At 36.8% G+C, this 23,792-nt stretch overlaps 4 protein-coding genes across 5 annotated transcripts; 3 read left to right on the top strand and 1 right to left on the bottom strand.

The window, feature by feature from the left end:
- Positions 1 to 207: 207 nt before the first annotated feature.
- Positions 208 to 4,917, bottom strand: AMI1 (amidase 1). Its single transcript, XM_011085989.3, has 9 exons — positions 4,711 to 4,917; positions 4,113 to 4,265; positions 3,122 to 3,246; positions 2,922 to 3,047; positions 2,142 to 2,324; positions 1,790 to 1,937; positions 1,478 to 1,646; positions 551 to 685; positions 208 to 438 (listed from the first exon to the last, which is right to left on the bottom strand). Exons 1-9 carry the CDS (start codon positions 4,827 to 4,829, stop codon positions 301 to 303), a joined length of 1,296 nt encoding a protein of 431 aa, XP_011084291.1. The 5' UTR covers positions 4,830 to 4,917; the 3' UTR covers positions 208 to 300.
- A 1,327-nt stretch (positions 4,918 to 6,244) lies between these two features.
- On the top strand, positions 6,245 to 10,262 carry PUB14 (plant U-box 14). The gene is made up of 4 exons (XM_011085988.3): positions 6,245 to 6,814; positions 7,727 to 7,843; positions 7,940 to 8,365; positions 8,759 to 10,262. Exons 1-4 carry the CDS (start codon positions 6,530 to 6,532, stop codon positions 9,827 to 9,829), a joined length of 1,899 nt encoding a protein of 632 aa, XP_011084290.1. The 5' UTR covers positions 6,245 to 6,529; the 3' UTR covers positions 9,830 to 10,262.
- Positions 10,263 to 11,446: 1,184 nt separating this feature from the next.
- LOC105166585 (glycerol-3-phosphate dehydrogenase SDP6, mitochondrial) lies at positions 11,447 to 18,052 on the top strand. Of its 2 annotated transcripts, XR_016066298.1 has the most exons (8): positions 11,447 to 11,940; positions 13,210 to 13,683; positions 14,628 to 14,959; positions 16,316 to 16,476; positions 16,689 to 16,947; positions 17,203 to 17,507; positions 17,592 to 17,875; positions 17,999 to 18,052. XR_016066298.1 is itself a non-coding variant. In XM_011085986.3 (7 exons), exons 1-6 carry the CDS (start codon positions 11,574 to 11,576, stop codon positions 17,500 to 17,502), a joined length of 1,893 nt encoding a protein of 630 aa, XP_011084288.1. In that variant the 5' UTR covers positions 11,447 to 11,573; the 3' UTR covers positions 17,503 to 17,507; positions 17,592 to 17,894. The 2 variants fall into 2 exon arrangements, 1 of the variants encoding a protein (XP_011084288.1); XM_011085986.3 differs by lacking the exon at positions 17,999 to 18,052 and having other exon boundaries at positions 17,592 to 17,894.
- A 121-nt stretch (positions 18,053 to 18,173) lies between these two features.
- On the top strand, positions 18,174 to 23,010 carry SVR1 (pseudouridine synthase family protein). The gene is made up of 10 exons (XM_011085987.3): positions 18,174 to 18,680; positions 19,560 to 19,639; positions 19,824 to 19,924; positions 20,018 to 20,090; positions 20,202 to 20,295; positions 20,397 to 20,445; positions 20,627 to 20,777; positions 21,484 to 21,540; positions 22,146 to 22,201; positions 22,515 to 23,010. The coding sequence occupies exons 1-10, from the start codon at positions 18,185 to 18,187 to the stop codon at positions 22,573 to 22,575; spliced, it is 1,218 nt and encodes a 405-aa protein (XP_011084289.1). The 5' UTR covers positions 18,174 to 18,184; the 3' UTR covers positions 22,576 to 23,010.
- Positions 23,011 to 23,792: the final 782 nt, after the last annotated feature.

Raw genomic sequence — 23,792 nt, 5'->3', positions numbered from 1 at the left:
CCTCTTTTAATTTTTACACAAATGAAGAATTCTAGTTCAAATCCCAGTTCGACCGTAAGTGTAGTTTTTCATTGTACTGTAGCGATCATTCTTCTTCTTATTTCTTTTTTTTTTTTTCGTTTTGGTCTGATTTTTATGTTAGTGTCTGCATTCTATGCCCAATTCAATTAAAAAACTGGGGGGGAGGGGGGGGGGGGGGAGCAAGAGTGTCAAGAAAAATATTGGGCAAGAACCCTTTTACCATAGTAAGTCATGGGGTGTGAAATTACAGTTGTATGAACAATTTCAATGTATATATATTCAAGAATGCTCAGACTGCTTCTTGAGAACTTCGTAAAGAGTCTCCACAAAACTGAGCAAGAATCCATCACAACCATGTTTTGCAACCAAAGAAACTGCAATGGGGAGATCATCATGCATGCCCAATGGTACACTCACCTGTTGATTTGCGTTTGTTTTCACAAAGAGGCAATCGTCATTTATGTGTGAGACAAAAAAACCAAAAGAGTAAAAAAGAAAATTGAAAATGAGAGAGAGACGAGAGCAGAACCTGGCAAAATCCAGATACACCAGCTACAGATAATAAGCTAAAGGCCTTGGCACGAAATGTTTCCAGTGTTGTTGGTTCTGTTTGTAACTTTGGTGGAGGCCCTGGAACTGTAGGTATTGCAAGGATGCCAAAATCCTGCATTGTTTTACACGAGGAGGAAAAGATTACAGAAGCAGACAGTGTTCTTGCCTTTATAAGCCAAGTTACCAGCAACTTCTATCGATGCACTAGTCTCATTTTCGGGTTCTATTGAGCAGAGTCCACAACAGGAATGAATATCTAAAAGGCTGAAGATAGTAGTTCTGTCAAAGCTTGTGTGACTTGTGTCTACAGGCATTAACAGTGAAAAGCATGCCGCCTACCACCAGTAACTAAGTATAGTTTTGTTCAAATCTGGCAAAGAATGCGTTTCAACCTTGTCGGATTCACCACAGTTCCAAAAACTCCCCAAAGCTAGAAATACTATAGAATATAGATTTAAACTTGAAAACTTCAATCATATGGCAGCATGAGGTGTGGATACACTTTTACCCAACTATAAAGTATCCAACTTCAAGCAGATGGCACTCTTAAAACTAACCTTCAAGCATATGACAGCAGAAGAAAAGTTTTGGCATACACTTCGTTGTCAGGGCCTTTTTGTAATTCTACCATGTTTTACAGGCATCATAGTTATGTATAGTGATTGTCTATTGGAATTGTATAACAAATCTATCCTAAGTAAGAAAAACTCGAGTGACCTTAGACATAGGGGCAATTCATCTCTAAATCCCATAAAAATTTTATATTTCCTTCCTATTTTTGCACACGTTTCAGTTTTGTCTAGCAATTACCTAAAACTAGAGACACAAGCATGCAAAGGCATGGAATGATATGATGTATAATAAGAGAAAGAGCAAGCAAATGCAAAGAGGAGCAAGAGAGTACCCCCAACAAATCACCAAGAGCTGCACGCAGTTCACTCTTCAACAAACAGCATACATCTATACTTTCATCTGTTGTCCGGAGGGCGTCCCATACTCTTTCCGATATTCCAGGGCCTAAATGAGGATTAACTGAGCGAACCCATTCACCATGATTGTTCTTGAACTCATACCTGATTTTCATGATAGGTGTCAAAATATCTAAAATCCAGATTATGCAGAATTCATTCAGGAATTCTATCAGCTATAACAGAAGAAAAAGATGACTATTATATACGAACATGTTACTGGCAAATGCTGTTATCATAGTCTGCACCTTTGGAGTAATCGCATGGCACTTGAAAGAGCTGCTAGTGATGGTATATTATCCGCTTGCTTTTTAGTATTGTCATCCATAAAATGCATCAGGCTTGGAACTTTGGCCTCAATAAAGTTCCCAAGACTGGTATATTGTATTTGCTGACCTACACAAGATAAGGCACACTCATGACAAACTCTTTTTATCTGTGAAATGTTCTTAAAACACAATTCTGTGAAATCATCTTAGTGTCTTCTCCTCGTGTTTTTATGTTCACGACATTTCATCACATTCCATTAAAAATATCTTTGAAGTTCTAACTAGCTAATAAAACATTTAAACAAGCAGAAATATATCGAAATTTGCTTACTTCCATATAGCTTCTCTACTGAGCTAATGAGAACATCAGTTAGTCGGTGGGACGGGATGTTTAGAAGATTGAAACAATCTTCCGCAATGATAAGTTGACTGAGTGTTGTGGGATTATCATCTTGCAATTGCAATAAAACCTTTCCAACTTGCTTCAAGATGAATGGATCTCTAGCAAACCATCCTGGAAGGAAATTTGGAAAGTAATTTATTCATCCCATAAATGGCAAGAACTTTTCCCACCATGATTGAGCTGTCATTAACTAAAAGTATGCAAATTAATGTCACAAGAAGGGTGATAGACACGCACACACGCAACATTCGTACCAGGCTCGAAAGGAGCAGAATTATGAAGAATTATCGTAATCAGTGCAACAATAAAAAATACATCTCATTGAAACAACAATGCATCATATGATGATGGGATGGAAGTATTGCTTATTGTAATACCATATTTAGGAGTGGATATGCATTTGTTGCAATTATAGGATTATGCTTGTACTTACATTTAATATTCTGCACATAGATTCTTTTGCAAGGCCCATATAAACAAGGTAAAGCTAAAAGCTTATGGACGTTCAAATTCAGTTCGTCATAATCTCAAGTTCTGAAGACAGCGGATAAAATCCCACCTCATAAAATGAAGTCAGACAGGAGATGACTATTTTTTTTTTTTCAGTATGAAACATGGCTCTTGAGCATAGGGTATTAGTTAAAACCTCTCCGACACAATTCAGAAGCAGGTCACTGATTGATTTATCATTATTTTTTGAGTCCTTACCAACTGTATCGAAACTCTGTGCCATTGGAATCACTCCAGATGTTGAAACAACTCCATGAGATGGACGAAAACCCAGAATTCCACAATAGGATGCAGGGACCCTAACACTTCCTCCAGTATCGGTACCTGTTGAATATGATTCCTCGATTCAATTGATGATCTAAAACTGTAAAGACTTTAAAGAAGAACAAAAAATTCACCTAAGGAGAAATCAGCAAGCATTGCACCAACTGCTACAGCGGATCCACTAGATGATCCACCAGGCACTCGATCTGCTGCACATGGATTAGTTGGAGTCCCATAATGTATATTTTCTCCATTTATGCTGCCAAAGAAAGTGTATTTAGCCATCAAACTCAAAGATTTCAGATAGACCAAAATTTCCCTCCCAGTAGAAGATACTAGCAGAGACATTTGGCAGTGGCAAATAACCATATGAAATGCCATTATCAACAGTGTTCTTGGTCATATTAATGACTATGAATTTGCCATTAAGTATATCAGATGATGCATGTCAAATGGACTCTGTTGGACAAACAAGTAAATAGTGCGCATGGATTATCATTGAAAGTAATTCCATGAGTTGTAGTAATTATCAGTGCATGAACATGAGATTGAAAAAGAAAATGTACTGAGATATATTACAACCATATAAAATCTTTCTCCAATTAATACTTGAGGTCATCTCTTTTTTTTCTTCTCTCATCTTATTTCAATAAATTCACATCATCGTGATGAAAACCGTGCCGGCTAAGAGAGTCTAAATCTTTTGTGCAAGGCAATAGAACCTGAAGTAATTCTGCTCCTGTCGTCAAACTTCAAATGTTGGAAACTTTTATTTCAAAGCATCCCTTGTCCTTAATTCTTGGAGATCATACGTTTCAACACTAAATGATCTCTCCTCTTATGTAAATGGGACTTTTCCAAGTATTCACAGATATCACGATAGCTATGAGAACTCTACAGGCCACATTAATTCTAAACTTTCATTTGATGAAAGAAGAAAATTGAAAGATGTAATTCACGACTACACAGAAGTAGCAGCACAAGTCAAACTAGTTGGTTATTTAGTAACTAACACAATCCAGCATTTGCTAGAAGCATTAAGCTCTTTGCTTGAGTTCACTGCCCAAAAAGTTTCAGGAAACAACATCACATGTTCAATGCTGAATCCACATATTTCAACCAAACCTGTAAGCCATTTCGTCCATTACTGTTTTACCAACACAAACTGCACCTGCCTTCAACACCGACAGAACGGCCGGTGCAGTCGATGTGGCTACAGAATGTGTCCTCGCCCAGTCGGGATTCCCAAAACCGGTCACCTTCCCCTCGACATCAAATCTGGAAAAACAATGCATTTTTCTTCAGTAACACAATCACATCACATCAAAAAAAGCATTACTAAGCATAATCCAAAGAATGAGAGGAAAAAATTATAAGAAATTAAATAATGGACTTGATGTTTGGAATTGTACAGAAATGAAAACCATTTTTATACCTAATTAAATGAATTACTTGAGGACAAGAAAGCAAAAATATGAAAAAGCCACAAGCTGAAGAGAGTGAAATACACAAAAATATTTAGAGAAGAATGGAAATGATATACATTGTGATTAAAAGTGTACAAAACTATAGCAGAGTAATAGAACAATCAGCAAAACTTAGCCACAGAAAGCATTAGCAAGAATACTGCCACGAACAACATTTTCACACACCCACAAACACACACAATCTGCTTCATCAGAAGCAAATAGAGTTGCAAGTTGTTAAGTTGGGAGGGACTAACATGTCTTTAACAGCAAAGGTAAGGCCACCCAAGGGAAGTTTTTGGGACGAAGGGTCCGCCTGTAGTGTGAATTTCTCCATGAAAGCTCCATAATCCGACACTGATAAGCTCCTCGCCATTCTCTCTCTCTCGATCTCTCGACTTAGCTATTACCTTATCCCGAATGGGCAATATTTTTCACTCACATCCGACGCTTTGTGAAACCACAAACCCAATTTTTGAAATACTAATTATGCCCTTATATATTTATTCCAACATAATTACTTATTTATTTTAAACCGTCCACCTTATTTTTTAATTTCCAATGTATTATTATATGTAGCATTCACTTTCACTCTTGTTAATTATTTGATCATCTTTTAATTATATATTGATTTTTATTTTTAAAATTCGTGTCGTATTTATTTAATTATACGTGCATAAATACGACATACCACAATAACTAATTATTTCAATTAACAAAGTTCAATTCTTGTTTCGACCTTTTTTTATAGGGGTAACTACATTGTCCTCCCCTGAGGTTTCATGTAATTATATGTAAAAACTCATTTGGTTTAAAAAATTATATTTAGTACATTTTATGTTTGTTTTTATCTAATAAATAGATCTCGCCCTTCATTAAAATTCATCGAATTTGTTAATATTAAAAAAAAAAGTAGAATGAAAAATCATATTTATTGTGATTCACTGATTGTTAACTTATTATATGTTAAGCAAATATTTTTCGACCAAATATCATTATAAGTGTGAAGATTTACCTACTCTGAACGCATGAGCATGTGAAGATGTATAGGACTAATTTGGTCAGAAAAGATTTATTTAGCTTGCAATATGTGAGTAATAACTAATCGGGGTTAAGTATAGAATTTTATTCAATTTTTTTAACTAATATTAGCAAATTCGATAAATTTTGACTAATAAAAAAATATATTTATTAAACAAAGCAAACGTTATAAGTATTAATTGTAATTTTTAAAATTAAAATTTTTTATATATAATTACACCAAATTTTAGAAGATGGCGGGGCAGTGTAATTACCCTTTTTCATAACTAGTTGCAGTGCACATCGTCCCTACATGTATATAATAAATTATTTTTAACGTTTTAAAATATATTATAAATAAAAATAAAACATATAAACCAATAAATCACATTTCACAAAAAAAAAATACTTAATGTATTATCGGCACGATAAATAAGTTGGTGTAGTGGTATTAAAACAATGGTATCACTTTCGGAAAAAGAAAAAAAAATAGTTATAATTTATTTTTAAAATTATCTAATTAGGAGTATAGATAAAAAATTAGTGGCGCGATGTAAAGAAGAATTTGAGCAGAGGTGATGAAAAATACAAAAATAATATTTTTAAAAATTAAAAAAAATTGATATTACAGTGTACATAAAGAATATATATAGAGTATAGATACAGGACTGCAGCGTCAAATTGTAATACATAACAAGATATTAGCGTCGCGACTTAGTTAGAACTGATCGTCGCCGTACTCAAAGAAAGAAGAAACAATTATTGCAACAAGAACCATTATTAATTTAAAAAAGAGCAAAAGATTCTCTCTCTTCTTTCTCTCTCTCTAAAAAGTCCAGCACTTGACCTCCTCCAACTACAAACGCATTACACTAGTTCACATTACCGAATTTTCTTCTCTTTAAACCCCAAGAATTCCACCATTTTTCAGCCCCAAGAAATCCGGGGTTCAGTTTCTTGTCTGCCAGTCTCTCTCTCTCCCTGATCCTTCAAATTTTATCATCTGGGCTTTTTCTTGAATTCCTGAAAACCGCGTTTTCTTGGAATTTTTCATCGATGATGGCGGAGAACACAAAGGAGGAGTGGGTACTGAGTCAACTCAGTGAGTATGTGAGGGCCATCTCCGCGTTGCCCGATTGTAGAACGGTTTCCAAGAAGATGTACTGTAATCTGGTGAGAAGGGTGAAGCTCTTGAGCCCTCTGTTTGAGGAGATGAAGGACGGACGGGCAGAGGAGGAGCTCGGAGATGACGTCGTTAGGGGGCTTGATTCCCTCAGAATCGCTCTCGACTCCGCTCTTCAGCTGCTGAAATCGGTCCATGAAGGCAGTAAAATTTTCCAGGTATAAACGTGTGTGCGTTTCTTGTTTTCTTCGTCTAGTTAGTACTGTTTTTAAGCTCAAAATGTTTCTTTTTACTCTCATATTCGTATGAAAACTAAGCATGGATTACTACAAGTTGAAAAGAAAATCTTGATATGGGGGTTCAGCAGTTGAAACTCTGATTATTAGTTATCACAAGAATATGAAGTTGTTGATCATTAGAAATCATTGATCAGATAGAACGAGTTATGTTGTTAGAGGTCGTTGTTAATTTCCGTAAGAGATTGTTGTTTGTGCAAATGAAAGTTGAAGAGTTACACTATGTAATCATGCAGTTTTTCTATTTACACTAGGATGGTTGAGGCATCATGGCAATGAATAGAATTCACTTAGTTATATGACCAATTTGGTACTATAAATCCGGAAATATTCCTACAAGAAACAATAGTAAATTAATGTTCTTGCAGTGCATACTACTGATGACGTTTTTAGACTTTTTTTGGAAATTATTGTGATCTAATGGTTTCTTGTTCTTCTTTTTACTGCCTGAACTGCCTCCCAATACCTTGCTTTATGTTTTCATGAAGACGCGGGAAGTTTTAAAATATGAAGTTTTAGCACTAATCCCTTTACAAAAGTGAATAATTTGTGATATGGATACCTGTTCAAATTATATATGCGTATAGGGATGAAATTGTGAAAATTAATGTCGCCGGTAGATAGTCATTTAAATGACCAATTAATGCTTGGTGCTTTGAACTTGTAGAATTTGATGTTAAGTAAATTACTAGGTTAAAGTATTTTTCATGTTGAAGATGTAGTAGTGTTCAGAAGCTATTTTTGTCATTTTACTTTTTGTGTACAGTACATTAATTTGACGATGATACTAACTTTAACCACGTGTCGATGTGCTCAATTTGTTTCCACATACAGGCTCTGCAAATCGACAAAATTGCTGGCAAATTTGAACGTGTAACTCAACAGATCGAAGCAGCTTTAAGCCAGATTCCCTATAATGAACTTGATATACCTGAGGAAGTTCGAGAACAGGTGCAAATTTACATCTTTACTCTGCTACAATTTTCACTAAAAGTGTGCCTCCTGGTGATTTGCCGTTTTTTAATACTTTACCGTTCCATTCTTTAGATTGAACTCCTACATGCACAATTTAAAAGAGCGACAGGTCGAATGGAGTTGCCGGATTTGCAACTGGCAATGGACTTGGCTGCCGCACAAATGGAAGATGACCCCGACCCTACAGTTTTCAAAAGGCTTTCAGAGAAGCTGCATCTCAGGACAATAAATGATATAAAGAAAGAGTCCCTTGCCATTCACGATATGGTCATTTCATGTGGTGGGGTTCCTGAAGGAGTTTCAGAGGAGTATTTTGAGACTATGTCGTATCTTCTGAGGAAGCTAAAGGACTGCGTGATGATGGATAATCCGGATGTTGATGCCACTGAAGTCGACAAGAATTCGATTAAGCACAGATCTCCGATCATTCCAGATGATTTCCGTTGTCCAATATCACTGGAGTTGATGAAAGATCCTGTTATTGTGTCTACTGGGCAGGTTTGAACCCTGGGGTTACTTTTATAAATCTTTTTTTTGTTCTGAAGCACTCTTTCAGTTACTGTTGTTGGAGTGTGGAGCCTAATCCGCATTATACTTTGACCCTGCTATTGCAGATCCACTAAAATTTTGGGCATACACTTAATTGCCAAGAGTGAACTTGTAATGCTGACAATGTTCAGAGACACCCTAGTATAAATATGTTGATGTGATTCCATAAGCTGTATTTGTATGAAATTGTATGCCAGTATTGAGCAACCATGGCTGTGGAATATTCTTGGAATCACGTAAAATTTATGTGTTCTTGTGTTTGATATTCCTTCTTCATTTTATGCACATTTCAAGAGAAGTCGTGTATTTCCTGACAACTGTTTCAATTTGGTTGCATCACAGACGTATGAACGGTCGTGCATCCAGAAGTGGCTTGACGCAGGGCACAAGACCTGCCCCAAGACTCAGCAGACCCTATTGCACACTGCCTTAACCCCGAATTATGTTTTGAAAAGTCTTATAGCTTTGTGGTGCGATAGTAACGGTGTAGAGCTGCCTAAGAAACAAGGGAATTGCAGGAACAAAAGATCGGGAATCAGTGGTTCAGACTGTGATCGTGCTGCTATTGATGCCTTGCTGCAAAAACTTGCAAATGGCAATCCTGAACAACAAAGAGCAGCTGCTGGTGAGCTTCGTTTGCTAGCTAAAAGAAATGCTGATAACAGAGTATGTATTGCTGAAGCGGGAGCCATTCCTCTGTTAGTCGAGCTGCTATCCTCCCCTGATTTGAGGACTCAAGAGCATGCTGTTACAGCACTTCTCAACCTCTCCATAAACGAGGCCAACAAGGGAACTATTGTAAATGCTGGTGCAATACCCGACATTGTAGACGTGTTGAAAAATGGGAGCACAGAAGCTAGAGAAAATGCAGCTGCTACCCTTTTTAGCTTGTCAGTGGTCGATGAGAACAAAGTGGCAATAGGAGCCGCCGGGGCCATACCTCCTCTGATTGATCTGCTCTGCCAGGGCACCCCAAGAGGAAAGAAAGATGCGGCTACAGCTATATTTAACCTTTCAATCTACCAAGGGAACAAGGTGAGGGCCGTAAGAGCAGGAATCGTACCACCACTTATGAGGTTGCTCAAGGATCCTGGAGGGGGAATGGTGGATGAAGCATTAGCGATATTAGCCATACTTGCTAGCCATCAAGAAGGGAAAGTAGCTATTGGACAGGCGGAGCCAATCCCAACTCTGGTCGAGGTTATAAGGACGGGGTCACCTCGGAATCGGGAAAATGCTGCTGCAATACTATGGTCATTATGCACAGGTAGTGCACAATACATAAAAATTGCTAGGGATCTTGGGGCTGAAGAGGCATTGAAGGAATTATCTGAGAACGGCACCGACAGGGCCAAAAGAAAAGCTGGGAGCGTCTTGGAGCTTCTCCAACGAGTCGAAGAGGAGGTTATTTAATGAAGTCCTTCTGTTAAACTCACGGAAATTCAGCATTCATCCAATTGATTTTTGCCAGTTAAGCGTGATTTCGGCAATGTTGGGCAGTCTCTTGCACGCGGAAGACATCCATTGATGCAGCAAGGTTCGTTGTATAAAGCTATAGATACATATTTGCTATTTTTTCCTAATATTTTGGCACTGTGCTTGGGGTTAGGTGGAGATTGTGGATAGGGGAATACTATGTGTAATTTTTGTGGGGAATTAGGAGGCTTTCCTTTTTCTTTGTATTGTACTATGTTGTGTTTATGTTATTGTAGTTGTTGATATATATATATATATATATATATATATAGGTCTCCTTCATGGGTTAAACCGAAAACTCGGGAGGATGTTGTATGTTTCTCTGGAAAAGACTGAGTTTATTCGGAAATTTAAATTAATTATGTAGCAAGTATAGTACACTTGTTTTATGATTGGTTTGGTTCAATCAAACTCAATTTTGATAAAAAAAAAATTCAAGTTTATTGGAGTAACGATGTTTGATTGGTCGATTAGCACTATAGATAAATTCTTGATGGAGAATTCACATTTTGTGACCTTAGATTTGACTCAACATGTTAAATGTAATAATTCAACTCCAAATAATCAACGAGCTTCCTAAATTTTACTATTGAGATGGTTACATCGTCTTCTTTTGAGATTTAATGTTATTACACCTAGATTTTATATAGTTTAAAAAATTATGTTTAGTATTTATAATATTTATTTTCGTCTAATAAATAAATTTTTTTATTAGTATAAATTCATTGAATTTGTTGCTATTAGCAAAAAAATTACTAAACAAAAATAAAAATTAATTTATTTTTGATTTATTGCAAGTAAATTAAAATTTATAAAACCAAACTAGCATTATACATCTTCACTCGCTAATACGTATGAGGACGAATTCATCCTTATAATGGTAGTTTAGTCATTAATACATTGAAAGAATTGTAATTTTGGTACCAAAATGTAGGATGATTTGAATTTTGATTAGTCCCATACTTTTTATGATAGCCAGCATTAGTCTTACACTTTAGGAAAAAGTCGTAAAATTAGTCCTACACTTTAAAAAAAAATACTGTAAGATTAGTCCCATACTTTAGAAAAATATTACAAAATTAGTCCCAAACATTGCAAAGCTTTTACGGTGGGAATAACTTTGTAATAATTTTCTAAAATATGGAACTAATATTGACTATTTCAGAAAGTATATGAGTGATATTAAAAACCATCCTATACGGTGGGATTAAAATTGTAATTTTCTTAAAAATATTTATTTGACTCATAATAAGTTAATACAAAAATCAATCAGGGTAAATATGAAGTTTCATTTAATTGTTTAGCTAATATCAATATATTTGGTGAATTTTGATTATGAATAGATCTATTTGTTAGAATGAAATAAATATCAGTGGTACTAAAGTAATTTTCAAAATTAGAAAAGAGTTATGTGTGATTATACAAAATTTTATGGGAAGGTGGTGTAGTTATCCATAGCTCATATTTACTTGGTACCTAATATCTGATATACATATTTTTGGGGGGTATGATTGCAATTTTTCAATAATTGAAAAGCATATGCCACCTCCTATGTCCAATTTCCAACGCAGCGCGCCGAGAAACGTGCGTACAAGTCCACTTCCATTCCATCACTACATCAATCCATTTCTCCCTCGTACTTCAGATTCTGATCACTCCCTTCCCCATTCCCTTCCTCTTCATGGCCACCTCGATACGCCTCCGACGCATCTGCGCAGTAGTCGCCGTAGCCGGAGGCGCGTACTTCACCGTGCTGAGTGACCCCTCAATTGCCTCCAGCGAACGCGGCGTCGGTGGCTCTTCATTTACCGCCATTAAGCAGCGAATTGCGGACCCTTTTGCTGCCGTCCCCTCACGGACAGTCCAGGAGTCGGCTTTGATGGGGTCTAGCTCTGTTAACCCCCTCGACATACTTGTTGTCGGCGGAGGCGCCACCGGCTGCGGCGTCGCGCTCGACGCCGTCACGCGGGGGCTTCGCGTTGGGCTTGTGGAGCGCGAGGATTTCTCATCTGGGACTTCGTCGAGGTCCACTAAACTCATTCATGGAGGTTCGCATTTTTAAGTTCTGTGTAAATTAGTACTTTGCATTGCATTGTGTTGTACTTTGTGTATTGATAATTGTACGTGTTATGATCCAGGCAAGGTGATGGGGCATTAAGACTCCTTTGTACCGTCATGTACTATCTACTGATGGTTTGTGTATAAAGTTACTTTGTTCTGCCTCTTCACGTGAATAGAGTCAGAAATGTTACGTATACAAGCTATGTTTTTTTATTTCCTTTCAAAAACAATTTCATGTCTGATATTTCTTGGTCGTAATAGCATTCTTTTGTCAAAAATGATGGCTTATCTTATCAAGATATAGTTGATACCATCTTGATACGTATAAGGGGGGGAAGAGAGATTACAGTCGTCAAGCAATGCTGTTACATATAGCTATTGCTTTGTATTTTGTAGTTTGGTGGAGTTTTGGCTATGTATATATGCTTCTAGAGAACTGCTGGTGGTTGCAAATACTGTTATGTCATCATATTTAGAGGGAAAATGAACTTAGGTGTCAGCAAGGAGAGAAATCTAATAAACCTCTTAGTTAGGCTGTGTCAATGATGCCATGTGTTTTAGACCTTAACTTGAGTAGTCGGAAGCTGGTTTTTGCGTGATCAGCCGGCTGTATGGACTTTTCTGAAAATGTGATACTAGACAGCTTCTATGGACAGTAACTTTTTAGATGACAAAGTATAAAAATCTAGCTATGAATAAGGAAAACCCTGTCTATTGAGTAGGGCTCTGCAGAGTTTTCTGTTTTGTTGTTCACTTAGTGCCTATTACTGTATTTCATTCATTTGTCTACCTGCAAGTTTAGTGAAGCATTAATCCCAATACTAGTGCATTTTTTAGATTTGCCTGCTTAGTTGTTACGAGTTTACTTTAGTCAAACTTGATGCCAGTCATTTGTCATTTTCTACTGCAGCTTGGACATGAACGGCAAGGTCTATTGCTTGAGTTTGGTGGCTTGTTTTATACATTCTTCATTAGTGATATAGACAATTTTAATCTTCCTCATTCTATCCCAAATGGTGCTGACTCGGACTTCCACAAAGAGGATCATAATATTTGCACTGGAACGGATTTTGTGACAAATAGATATGCTATGTACAATTGCTGTCTGAAGTCTATTGATGTCCTTTAATCTATTTGTGGAAATTAGTAGAAATATTGGATTACTCCTTTTTGTTTCTATAATTTAGACTTCTATGATATATTTATGATTATTCTTATGCTGCTCTGGTGCTCATATTTCAATTTAATTATTTCAGGAGTTCGCTATTTGGAGAAAGCTGTTTTTAACTTAGATTATGGACAGCTGAAACTGGTCTTCCATGCGCTTGAGGAGCGTAAACAAGTTATCGACAATGCTCCCCACCTCTGCCATGCTCTGCCATGTATGACACCATGTTTCAACTGGTTTGATGTGGTTTACTACTGGATGGGGTTGAAAATGTATGATCTGGTAGCTGGCCGACGCCTGCTACACTTGTCTAGATACTATTCCGCACAGGAGTCAGTTGAACTATTTCCAACACTAGCAAGAAAGGGAAAAGATCGGAGCTTGAAAGGAGCTGTGGTTTATTACGACGGACAGATGAATGACTCGCGTCTAAATGTGGCATTAGCATGCACTGCTGCTTTAGCTGGTGCAGCCGTACTCAATCATGCAGAAGTAGTATCCTTTCTTAGGGATGAGGGCACTGGACGGGTAATCGGTGCTCGTATAAGAAACAACTTATCAGGTAAAAACATTCATAACATGATAACAAGTTTGTCAACATACAGGGTTACGGTAGAGATACCATCTTTGGGGAATACCAACATAGTGTTTGGATTCGTTTTCTGAGTATTTTGTAGAGATAGAAAGAGAAAAACAAAGATAAATAAGTATGTGTTAGAGATAGTATGTATGTTTGGATTTGTTTTTGGAGATAATTTAAAATAAGTATTGTATGTTTAATGTTGTGTTTTGGGAGACAAAAATTATTGTTCATTGTCAAATCATGTCTTTTATATGTATATTGATGTATATGTGTGTGTATATATATGTATGTATGTATTTATGCTTAAACAGTTAAAACACTCATAAAACACTCAGATAAGGTGTTTCTGTATGATGGCAAACATTGGGTATGTTTTGACTCATCCTGGAGATAACTTGAAAATGAAAACAAACATAGTGCTTGTTTCGCTCCAGATTATGTAAAATTTAGTAGGAATGTAGAGTATTCTTTAGGTTATGTGCTTTCTTCCCTCTCTCTAAGCTTAAAATGCTTTATAGTTCTTGATGAAGTTAACCATACTTTCTTGATGCTATAGTGTTATTCAGGGCTTTTGATCCACCTTTGTCAGTAGGTGCAGTCAGTAACTTTAGAGTCATTGATCACAGTCAGTGTCCTCCTTTATCATAAGGAAGATCAGGAAAGAAGACCATCAATTATCTTTTCCTTTATATTTTGATATCTGAACATCGGAAAGGGACTGAATAGGCAATTTAAAGAGTTGCATCAATCTACTTTTGCATATTCGATGGTTTTTACTTTATCAATTCCACTGTTCAAACTCTCTTATTCTGATATGTTTCTCAATGCGTTTGCTGTTGCTACCACATCCTAAGTTTTTGCAGCGAGAGCATGTTAGAGTGATTAATTTGCTCTTTGAAATCTTACTTTGTCAAAGTTTGCAGGAAAGGAGTTTGATACGTATGCAAAAGTTGTTGTGAATGCTGCTGGTCCGTTCTGCGACTCTGTCAGGAAGATGGCAGATAAGGAAGCAAAGCCGATCATCTGTCCCAGCAGTGGTGTCCATATTGTGCTTCCTGATTATTATTCTCCAGAAGGAATGGGCTTGATTGTTCCCAAAACCAAGGATGGCCGTGTTGTGTTCATGCTTCCCTGGCTGGGGAGAACAGTTGCTGGCACCACCGACTCAAACACCAGTATTACCATGCTACCAGAACCTCATGAGGATGAGATTGAATTTATCTTAGACGCCATCTCTGATTACCTCAATGTTAAGGTTTGTGAATTTATATGAATAAGCAAGTATGATATAGAGTCTAGTTTTTAGGGTAAATTACAAAGACCTCCCTTAAGAATTAGTGTAACTACAGACCATGCATTTTTCTCTTTTAAAATGAAAAACACCTTCCATCCGAGTTTCTGGAGAGTGTAAAACACCAAATTATCCCCGCTTGAAAAAAAAAAATTGTTAATTACAAATGCCTTCTCTGGAAGTAGTATCATTACTGACAAACCCTTCTCCATTTTGAAACTACCATTATGAGGTTGTTGTTTTTAGCTTTTTTTTTTTTTTCTTACTTTGTTCCCCCCCTCAATTTTACAATTCAGTCCTCCTTCAAGGACCCAGAAATGCTACCTTTCTGACTGTATTCAGTGAAAATGGTTGCTCAATTTACAATATCTTCTTGACAATATTCATGATGACTCTCTCAATTTCTTTTCAGTGATCATTATCTTTTCTTTCTCCGGTTTTATTTTTTGAGAGAAGAAGACAGAATACATCAAAATAACAATTGGTCATACCAATATGAACCTTTTTCATATATATTTGTCTGTCTTGCGCCATTTTTGGATGTCTGCTGCGCAAGATACACTTGAACAAATAGATACTTTATAAAACTTCTTTTCTGTTTTGTGTGTGGGAGCTTAGGCATAGGTTTCAAGACCCTGGTTGTATACTCATAAACATTAAACTATCACCATTCAGACAGATGGACCAAAAGCCATTGACTCAGCTTTCATGATGGACTATTATGGTTGGTTATCTTACATCGTAACTTTACCATTGGTGTCTACCTGCTCTAATTCTTTCAAATTCAATGCAGGAGAATTTTTGCTCATTCTATTATGTTACTTCTCCTTAGCTGTGCCTGTACCAATACCATAAGTCTTTGTTTATCATAGTCAAGCCTTTTGATTCTTTGATGCTATGGCGATCTAGATGAAGGTGAAGTCATCTGGTCATTGGTGGAGCTGCATGATCAATAAGAGGGCTTTAACCTGTGGTTTCAAATGAACTGGTTCTTAGGATATATTTAGATGAATACTGACTGTGCTTTTGAAACTAAGACATAGTTCTGCTTTGTTTATTTCCACAATGAGCAATTTCAGAAATTTAATGCAAGTGTTTTGGTGTGTCTTTGTCGATGAATAAATAGTTAAGTGGGGTAATCAACTCCTTTTCGGTTAAGTATCCTGTCTAGTGTTCGTGAAGCTTTCAGGGAGAAATTATTTTTACTTGTTTTGAGAAGAGCATGGATGGTTACAATTTTAGTTTCTCTTTGGTTTATTTATTCTTGTTGAGTTATTCAATGTCTTTTTCTTGTAGTCAAAATTCATGATGATTATTTAGGTGCGGCGCACAGATGTTTTGTCAGCGTGGAGTGGCATTCGACCATTGGCTATGGATCCTAAAGCTAAAAGTACAGAGAGCATCTCCAGGGATCACATTGTGTGTGAAGATTATCCTGGTTTAGTTACAATTACAGGCGGAAAGTGGACTACGTATAGAAGGTAAAGTCAATTTGCCAAGACGAAATTAACTCAGTGTTCCAAATCTTGAATCTTGTTCTTGCACAAAGGTTTTGGAATGTCTTTCCGGCCCGCAACCAATTTGGACAAGTAGCTGCCAGTCCTCATCTTTTTCAGTCTTTCACCTATTTGTAAAAATTTACGTGTTAGATCTTTTCCATCAGCAATGTTATGCTTACTAGAACCACTTTCAGCATGGCAGAGGATGCAGTCGATGCAGCTATAGAGTCCGGAAAGTTGAGCCCGACAAACAAGTGTGTTACATACAACCTGCAACTTGTAGGATCTGATGGATGGGATCCTGCATCTTTCACCATACTAGCTCAGCAGTATGTGCGCATGAAGAGATCGTATGGTGGAAAAGTTGTTCCAGGTGTAATGGACACTACTGTAGCCAAGCATTTATCACATGCCTATGGTACCTTTGCAGAACGAGTGGCTGCTATTGCTCAGGTTTGCCCATCCTCTGTTCTTGATTTGTACTTACCTGATAATTTTTATTCCGTTTTCTTCTATGAAGATGTCTATATGGTTTTGATAGCTCTTCTGAAGTTGATGAACGTGCTTTCATCCTTTTCTGGAGTTGTGATGTAATTTTGACCTCTCCTGATTGGTTGACATCTGCCCTAACTTTAGTAACATATTCCTTGGGACTATCATGGATATAAAACGGATAGATGAATAAATTTTTGAACTTTTGAACTTCAGAACGAAAACATGGGGAAGCGACTTGCCCATGGATACCCCATCCTAGAAGCTGAGGTTGCATACTGTGCCCGGCATGAGTACTGTGAATCAGCAGTGGACTTCATAGCCAGAAGGTCTCGTCTTGCTTTTCTGGACACCGATGCCGCCAGGAGGGCAGTGCCTCGTGTCATTCAAATATTGGCTGCTGAACACAAATGGGATAAGTCAAGGCAAAAGCAGGAATTGCAGAAGGCTAAAATGTTTCTGGAAACCTTCAAGTCATCAAGAAATGCTCAGTTTCACGATGGCAAACACAACTAGAATATGTAAGTATCTTATCATATCGATCCATATAGTTAAGTAAGAGATCTGTTTTATCTCACGCACTTGCGTGCCCTCCTCTATTGCAGGTTCCTCTAGTTGTGAATACAAGAAAAGAGCTTAGTTGGCCCAACACTTGTGGAAATACTCGTTTTTTCAGCTTGGAAATATTACACTTAATATACTGCCAAACCCATCTCCGATGCTTCCCTAGGGATGTAAAATAACGTCCTTTCAGATGTAGATGGATTACAACGTGTATCGGTTCTCATCGTTCATAAAGTGAAATGTTGTGTTCATTTTGCGAAAAAAAGCTGTGCATGAGAATAAGGGACTGCAAAGTGTGGTGAAAAGAAGCGATCTTTTTAATCAGGTAGTTGTGATGTTTGTGAGCTTGAATGTAATATTAGTGTAGAATAGTAGAGTAGACTTGAGGATTCACAACCCATCTGCTACCATAAAACTTCACACTTGATGATCATTGTCAATTTTTCAGAACAGAGGCAGCACGCCCGGCACCTACCTTATCAAAATCACCTTTCTTTTTTAAGATTCTTTTGTGCATAAATTGCATTTAACCAAAAAACCATATAAATATATATAAAACTGAAAAACTTTATCCCCAACTTACACACTGAGACTGAGTGATCTCATCTCACCTCACCTCAAAATCACCCGTGAAATGGCGACGATAGCGGCGGCAGCCACCGCTTTCACAACCCTCCATCTCTCCAGGACCTCCTTCATCCTCCCCTCCCGCCGCCTCCGTACATTCGTTACCTCGTCTTTCTCCACCACCACCATCACCGCGGAATTCAATATCAAATTTGCCCCTCCTAAGCCCAAACCCAAATTACCGAACCCATCCTCTCCCGACTTGGATCCGCCGGATTCTTCGACTTCCGAACTAGGGGACCAGCTCTTCATCCCGTGGATTGTCAGAGACGAAAATGGAAATCTCACGCTCCGGACGACGCCGCCCGAGCGTTTCCTTAAAGGCATGGCGCATCAGAATACGCAGAAAAAGAAGAAGAAAGATGTTAAGAGTGCTGCTAATAAAGTCAAGCAGGCAGCTCCCTCGGCTGAGCCCAAGTACTCGAAGGCGGCTCGGAGGTTTTATAATGAGAGGTTCCGGGAGCCTCCTCAGCGGCTCGCGAAGGTGCTGGCTGCTGCAGGAGGTAATTCCTATGAATTTATTGTTGCATCTGGGTCTTGTACAGTGTGGTATTCTTGTTCTACCATGTTGTGCTGATATAAGTTGCTTCTGTTATCGTTCAGCAATCAGCAACATGCTACCATTCTAAATGTTGTTATACATTTTCTACCTGTGAATTCTCAGAATTGATGAATATACTGCTGTGTGGCTGCCCTATTAATATTTGATCATTGGAGTAGTATACATCTCATGGTAAAATATATATTTGGATTAGAGCGAAATCCTGACATTGTATTTGTAGTTAGCGCCAAGTAGTTGATGCCTTCATATTAAGTTAACAAATACTTAATTTCAAATTGGAGTAGGTATCTAATCGATTCCATGATCCAATTCTTTGAATTCAAACACAATCATGGGTTTTCTTTGGTAGGCAAAGCTCTTACATTTACTAAATAGAAAAGTAGTCTTGATTTCCCAGCAACAACAAAGACGACTCCACAACAGGGAAAGGAACTTCATTATAATACATTATAAGATACTACTGCATCACAATATACATCCTTTTCTCACGTGGGTTCCTCCTAATAATGGCTGATTATACAAAAGTAAATTAAAATGAACTTCTGAAATAATTTAATAAATTTTTTAGTTGGCATCTTGCATCGACAATGCATCCAAGATGGAGAAGTGCTTATATTTAGATAATTTGACATGTTTGTGAACTTAAATCTATCTCATATAGTTAAATGGATGCTAGCTTTTATTCGAGACTAGCCTCTCTACTTAATTTTTGGGCTACTTATGCATGTACCCCCTGTGACCTCGTACTGATGGTAGACTTCATGGTGGATTATTAGGTATGATCATATTTAATTTCTTTTGTAAATGGTTTGATTGACAGTGGCGTCTAGGAGAAGTAGCGAGGAGCTGATTTTTCAAGGGAAGGTGACTGTGAATGGTTCGGTGTGCAACACACCCCAGGTTGGTCTTAAAGTCATTATTGGCTATATGTTTAATACAAAATACCCTGTTTCTGGGACTAAGCTGTATTCTCCATAGATTAACTGAAACTTTATCACTTGCTTCTATTATCGAGATTCTGCATGTTAAGATGAAAAGTTGTCTTTAAGTGTCGTGCTTAATTTGTTTCTCATGACATGGTCAGACCAGAGTTGATCCGGACCGTGATGTAATATATGTTAATGGAAACCGCTTGCCCAAGAAACTTCCTCCAAAGGTTTATCTTGCTCTGAACAAGCCAAAAGGGTTTGTCAGCTCTATCTCTCATTGTTCTGGACCTCGATTCTTAGCTTCCATTTCTATGTTGTCATGGAGTTGACATAAACTTATTTATTGCAGTTATATATGCTCAGCAGGAGAAAAAGAAACAAAGTCCGTGATGTGTCTATTTGATGATTTTATGAAGAGTTGGGTATGAGTAACTACCCAAATCTGTAATTCATAGGGTACTTGAATTCTAGCATGCAACAAAATTCTCAAGATAATTGTCCCTGATCTAAACTATGTGATACATTTTCCTCAGAGTAAAAGAAACCCTGGACTACCAAGGCCAAGACTCTTCACAGTTGGTCGTCTTGACGTAGCCACAACTGGGTTGATTATAGTGACAAATGATGGTACTGATAACTATCATGGATTATGCATGGATGTATAAGTAAATATCTTAGGCCTGTTGAATCAAATTATTTGATTGATGTTCTGTTTGTTACTTCTGTAGGTGAGTTTGCCAATAAGGTTTCACATCCTTCATCTAATTTATCTAAGGAGTAAGGTTTCACTTTTCTTTCCCCTTTTTGTTGCTTTGCTCTTAGTAGAAAATCGAATTTAATTAATATATCTACCTAATTACTTGTTGCTTTTATTCCTGACCTTATGGTGGTACAAACAGTGTGCATTTTTCTGCTTGTCTGTAATCTAATGAATGCACTTCCAATTTTGTGATGTCAGATATATTGCAACTATTAATGGTGCGGTCAACAAGAGGCACTTGTTTGCCATTAGTGAAGGAACAGTTATAGAAGGTGTACATTGTACCCCTGATTCGGTGGAATTGCTGCCGCAACAGCCCGATATTTCAAGACCACGGCTTCGTATTGTGGTACTGATATAATATATTTATTTTTCCTTATAGTCAAACATTTTGTTGGTGTTACTATGGTCTAGTGTGTTACTCTTTCGGAAATGGGAAGTGAGGTTGTTCTTCTATAGAGGTTATAATTGATCCAATTCCTTGAGTGAGTGGCATTTTGGTAGAAGCAGCTCTCTGCCCCAAGAATAATGATCAGAATCTGTCATTTATACACTCTGATGGCTATCTTTACATTGGTTGGTGGCTTGAGTAGGTTAGTTGTCTTGTATCATGTCCTGCAGGCATATTGCTCCTACCTTGACTGCAAACAGTTTTCCAACTGTTAGAACTTTTGGATGAAGCAAGAAGAGAAATAGTAAAATAAGAAATCTATTTGTTAGTTGGTGGAATCTTGTAAATGGTTGGAAGAGAAATGGTAAAACTGGTCTTACTTTGTCTTTAATATCCACAACCCCAATGATTCCTTTGTTGTTGACCCACTAGCTTCCATGTTTGGATTCTTTTTCTCATTCTCGTGATTTTGGAGATTCTTGGTTACATGACACCTCAAACTTTTTTGGCTTGGCATTATTAGAGCTGCATGATTTTGTTATTTCATTTAGTGGTTGGTGTATGTAAAAGAGTGTTTTGATGGTCACTTTACAGTCTGTTTTAAGCCTTTCCAGTTGAATTCGGATGATTGGAGTAATTAGATGTTATTTCCTTGATTTTGCAGGTTCATGAGGGAAGAAACCATGAGGTGCGAGAACTCGTAAAAAACGCTGGACTTCAGGTAGTGTGACATCTTTAGTGGTGCCTTTAGCTCACAATGCTTGATTTGTCATTGATTATTTGGTTCATATGTGAAGATGGACTTAAGGCAAAATGAATATTCCATAAAGATTTATGTCAGATGCAAAAGAAGTGGACAAATTATTATCATCTTTATCCTTTGATTCTGATACACTGATTTTCTGAAACATAGAAAATGAAAGATTGTGATATGCAAGGTTTCTCAATGCAGCACTTCCACTCTTTAAGACAAGTTGGAGAGAGACTCTCTCTCATTTTTCTTCATAACCAAAGATTTGCAAGACATTTGATTGTTGTCTTTAGATAACATTCTGAGCCAAAATGCAGTAGAACACGCGTTGCATAATGTTTAGAATTTGGAAGAAGTGTCTAATGTTAAGGTTCGGTTTGTTCCAATCCATGCGGGTGCATTTGCCAGTGAAAATTTGAAATATTGCGACTACCACTTATGGTTTAGTGTTCATAGATTCAGTTCAGCTACTTCAGACAATACAACCTTTTTCTGTTCATTGTGTTTTAAATAGCCATAGTTTCTTTTCTGCTAATTTCATTTTGTTCCTTTCTGGACTTATTCTGTTATTTCAGATTCATGCACTGAAGCGTGTGCGAATTGGTGGTTTCAGGCTGCCAACTGATCTTGCGTAAGTTCTGTGTATTGTTGTTAATTATACATGTTGTTTGCTTTAATATCTTTCAAGAGCTTTAAAACTATGTGTGATCTTCTTCTCTATCCTTTCCCTAAGCAGTCAGCTGAACTGTGTCACACATTTGCTTACCGCTCAGCTCCTATTCATGAATGATTAATTATATATGCCGATTTTCCAGAAAGCATTTCAGTTAGTCATGAATACTACTTTTAGAAGATATAAGTCGTAGTACTTGTAACATCTGCATGATATTTTTGGAAAACAAATGAAATCTCTTTATTCCTATAGCTCTTCTTATCATTAACAGGCTAGGGAAGCATGTAGAACTGAGCTCATCTAATCTGAGAGCACTGGGTTGGAAGAGTTAAGGAAGTCAACCCTGAAATCGCGAAGGTGCTAATCCAAATCCAAATAACCCGGCAACGTGCATGGTTTTGCAGAAAACCCACCTCAATCTGAATCACCACTTCTTGTTCCACCAAGCATAGTTTCTGGCCTCTGAGGTACGATTTCTTCTTAGATACAAGTCTGGAAGATCGAACTTCAAGGAAAAGTTTTGGTCTCCTGAATATTACCAGCAGAATTGCTGCAAGAATCCTGAACCCGTTATGGCAGTATAATTCTTATTTAGTGGAATCCGAGAATGTCAATCCTCAGTCATGTATAGTTTGCATTGCAAAATTTAATGCGATGCTGTTGTATATCAAGATAGTATTTTCTGATGTTAGAATTCTGACTTTTCATATCTCCAGATCTTGTCACCAAACATTTCTCAATTGACTGAACAAAACATTGCAGGAACAGTTTTCGTGCTTCTGGCCTCAACAAAACATTTTTGAAGTGTTTGGAAATACTATTTATGTTTCTAAAACATTAGAAGTAGAGCCTAGAAACATCTTGTTGAGTGCTTATAGTTGTTTTGAATATTTTTTGTAAATAAGTTTGTTTTTATTTTGAATTGTTTTACCTCCATTTATAAATTTAAAATCATACTTATCCTTTTTAATTTATTTTTCAAATTTGCTCATCTAGAGTTATATTGAAATTTTCAAATAACTTGAAGGATCTAACACTATTAAAATTTATATTTCACACAAAACATTCTAAAATTTTTATATTTTATTTATTACATTATCTAACATTCCTACATTGTAGGAAAATATAAATCAAGTTGCTACAATCAATTAATGCAAAAATAATGTTTTATAGTTATACGAATAAGGTTAAATTAAAACGACTGCTCTTAAAATTTAGCATAATTGCGAATACTCTTATTAATATTTTTATTGAAATTATATAATTTTTGAATGAAAGTATCTAATTTTGTCCTTACTCTATTTTTAAAAAAAAAGTTAAAAAAGTGTCCATTTAGTTCATAAAAAAAGATAAAAAGTTGTAAAAGAATAAATGAAAATATAAATTTTAGTCCACAAAGAGAATTATTCGTAACGACAAATTTCAAGAAAAGTCATCGTAATTTATCCTTTATTTAATTGTGTTTCAGTAGTACTCGGTGGGAGCATTATTTATTAAATATTAAAATTTTCTATTAGTGCTGGACACTGAATAATATAAATAAAAAATA

The sequence above is a fragment of the Sesamum indicum genome, linkage group LG7 (assembly GCF_026168435.1).
Source record: "Sesamum indicum cultivar Baizhima isolate 11 linkage group LG7, ASM2616843v1, whole genome shotgun sequence".
NCBI classification, from domain to species: Eukaryota; Viridiplantae; Streptophyta; class Magnoliopsida; order Lamiales; family Pedaliaceae; genus Sesamum; species Sesamum indicum.
Note: the sequence above shows the minus strand (reverse complement) of the source record. Positions and strands in the feature narration are given on the sequence as shown.

What these genes read in the sequence shown, in the direction of transcription:
- AMI1 (XM_011085989.3), bottom strand. Translation starts at nt 4,829, where the DNA reads ATGGCGAGGAGCTTATCAGTGTCGGATTATGGAGCTTTCATGGAGAAA. An exon ending in ACCTTTGCTGTTAAAGACAT is followed by an intron (nt 4,266 to 4,710) that starts GTTAGTCCCTCC and finishes TTGTTTTTCCAG; the next exon opens with ATTTGATGTCGAGGGGAAGG. An exon ending in GCCATGCGATTACTCCAAAG is followed by an intron (nt 1,647 to 1,789) that starts GTGCAGACTATG and finishes CATGAAAATCAG; the next exon opens with GTATGAGTTCAAGAACAATC.
- PUB14 (XM_011085988.3), top strand. Translation starts at nt 6,530, where the DNA reads ATGATGGCGGAGAACACAAAGGAGGAGTGGGTACTGAGTCAACTCAGT. An exon ending in CTGAGGAAGTTCGAGAACAG is followed by an intron (nt 7,844 to 7,939) that starts GTGCAAATTTAC and finishes TCCATTCTTTAG; the next exon opens with ATTGAACTCCTACATGCACA. An exon ending in TTATTGTGTCTACTGGGCAG is followed by an intron (nt 8,366 to 8,758) that starts GTTTGAACCCTG and finishes GTTGCATCACAG; the next exon opens with ACGTATGAACGGTCGTGCAT.
- LOC105166585 (XM_011085986.3), top strand. Translation starts at nt 11,574, where the DNA reads ATGGCCACCTCGATACGCCTCCGACGCATCTGCGCAGTAGTCGCCGTA. An exon ending in CACTAAACTCATTCATGGAG is followed by an intron (nt 11,941 to 13,209) that starts GTTCGCATTTTT and finishes TAATTATTTCAG; the next exon opens with GAGTTCGCTATTTGGAGAAA. An exon ending in CTGATTACCTCAATGTTAAG is followed by an intron (nt 14,960 to 16,315) that starts GTTTGTGAATTT and finishes ATGATTATTTAG; the next exon opens with GTGCGGCGCACAGATGTTTT.
- SVR1 (XM_011085987.3), top strand. Translation starts at nt 18,185, where the DNA reads ATGGCGACGATAGCGGCGGCAGCCACCGCTTTCACAACCCTCCATCTC. An exon ending in ATGATTTTATGAAGAGTTGG is followed by an intron (nt 20,091 to 20,201) that starts GTATGAGTAACT and finishes CATTTTCCTCAG; the next exon opens with AGTAAAAGAAACCCTGGACT. An exon ending in TAAAAAACGCTGGACTTCAG is followed by an intron (nt 21,541 to 22,145) that starts GTAGTGTGACAT and finishes CTGTTATTTCAG; the next exon opens with ATTCATGCACTGAAGCGTGT.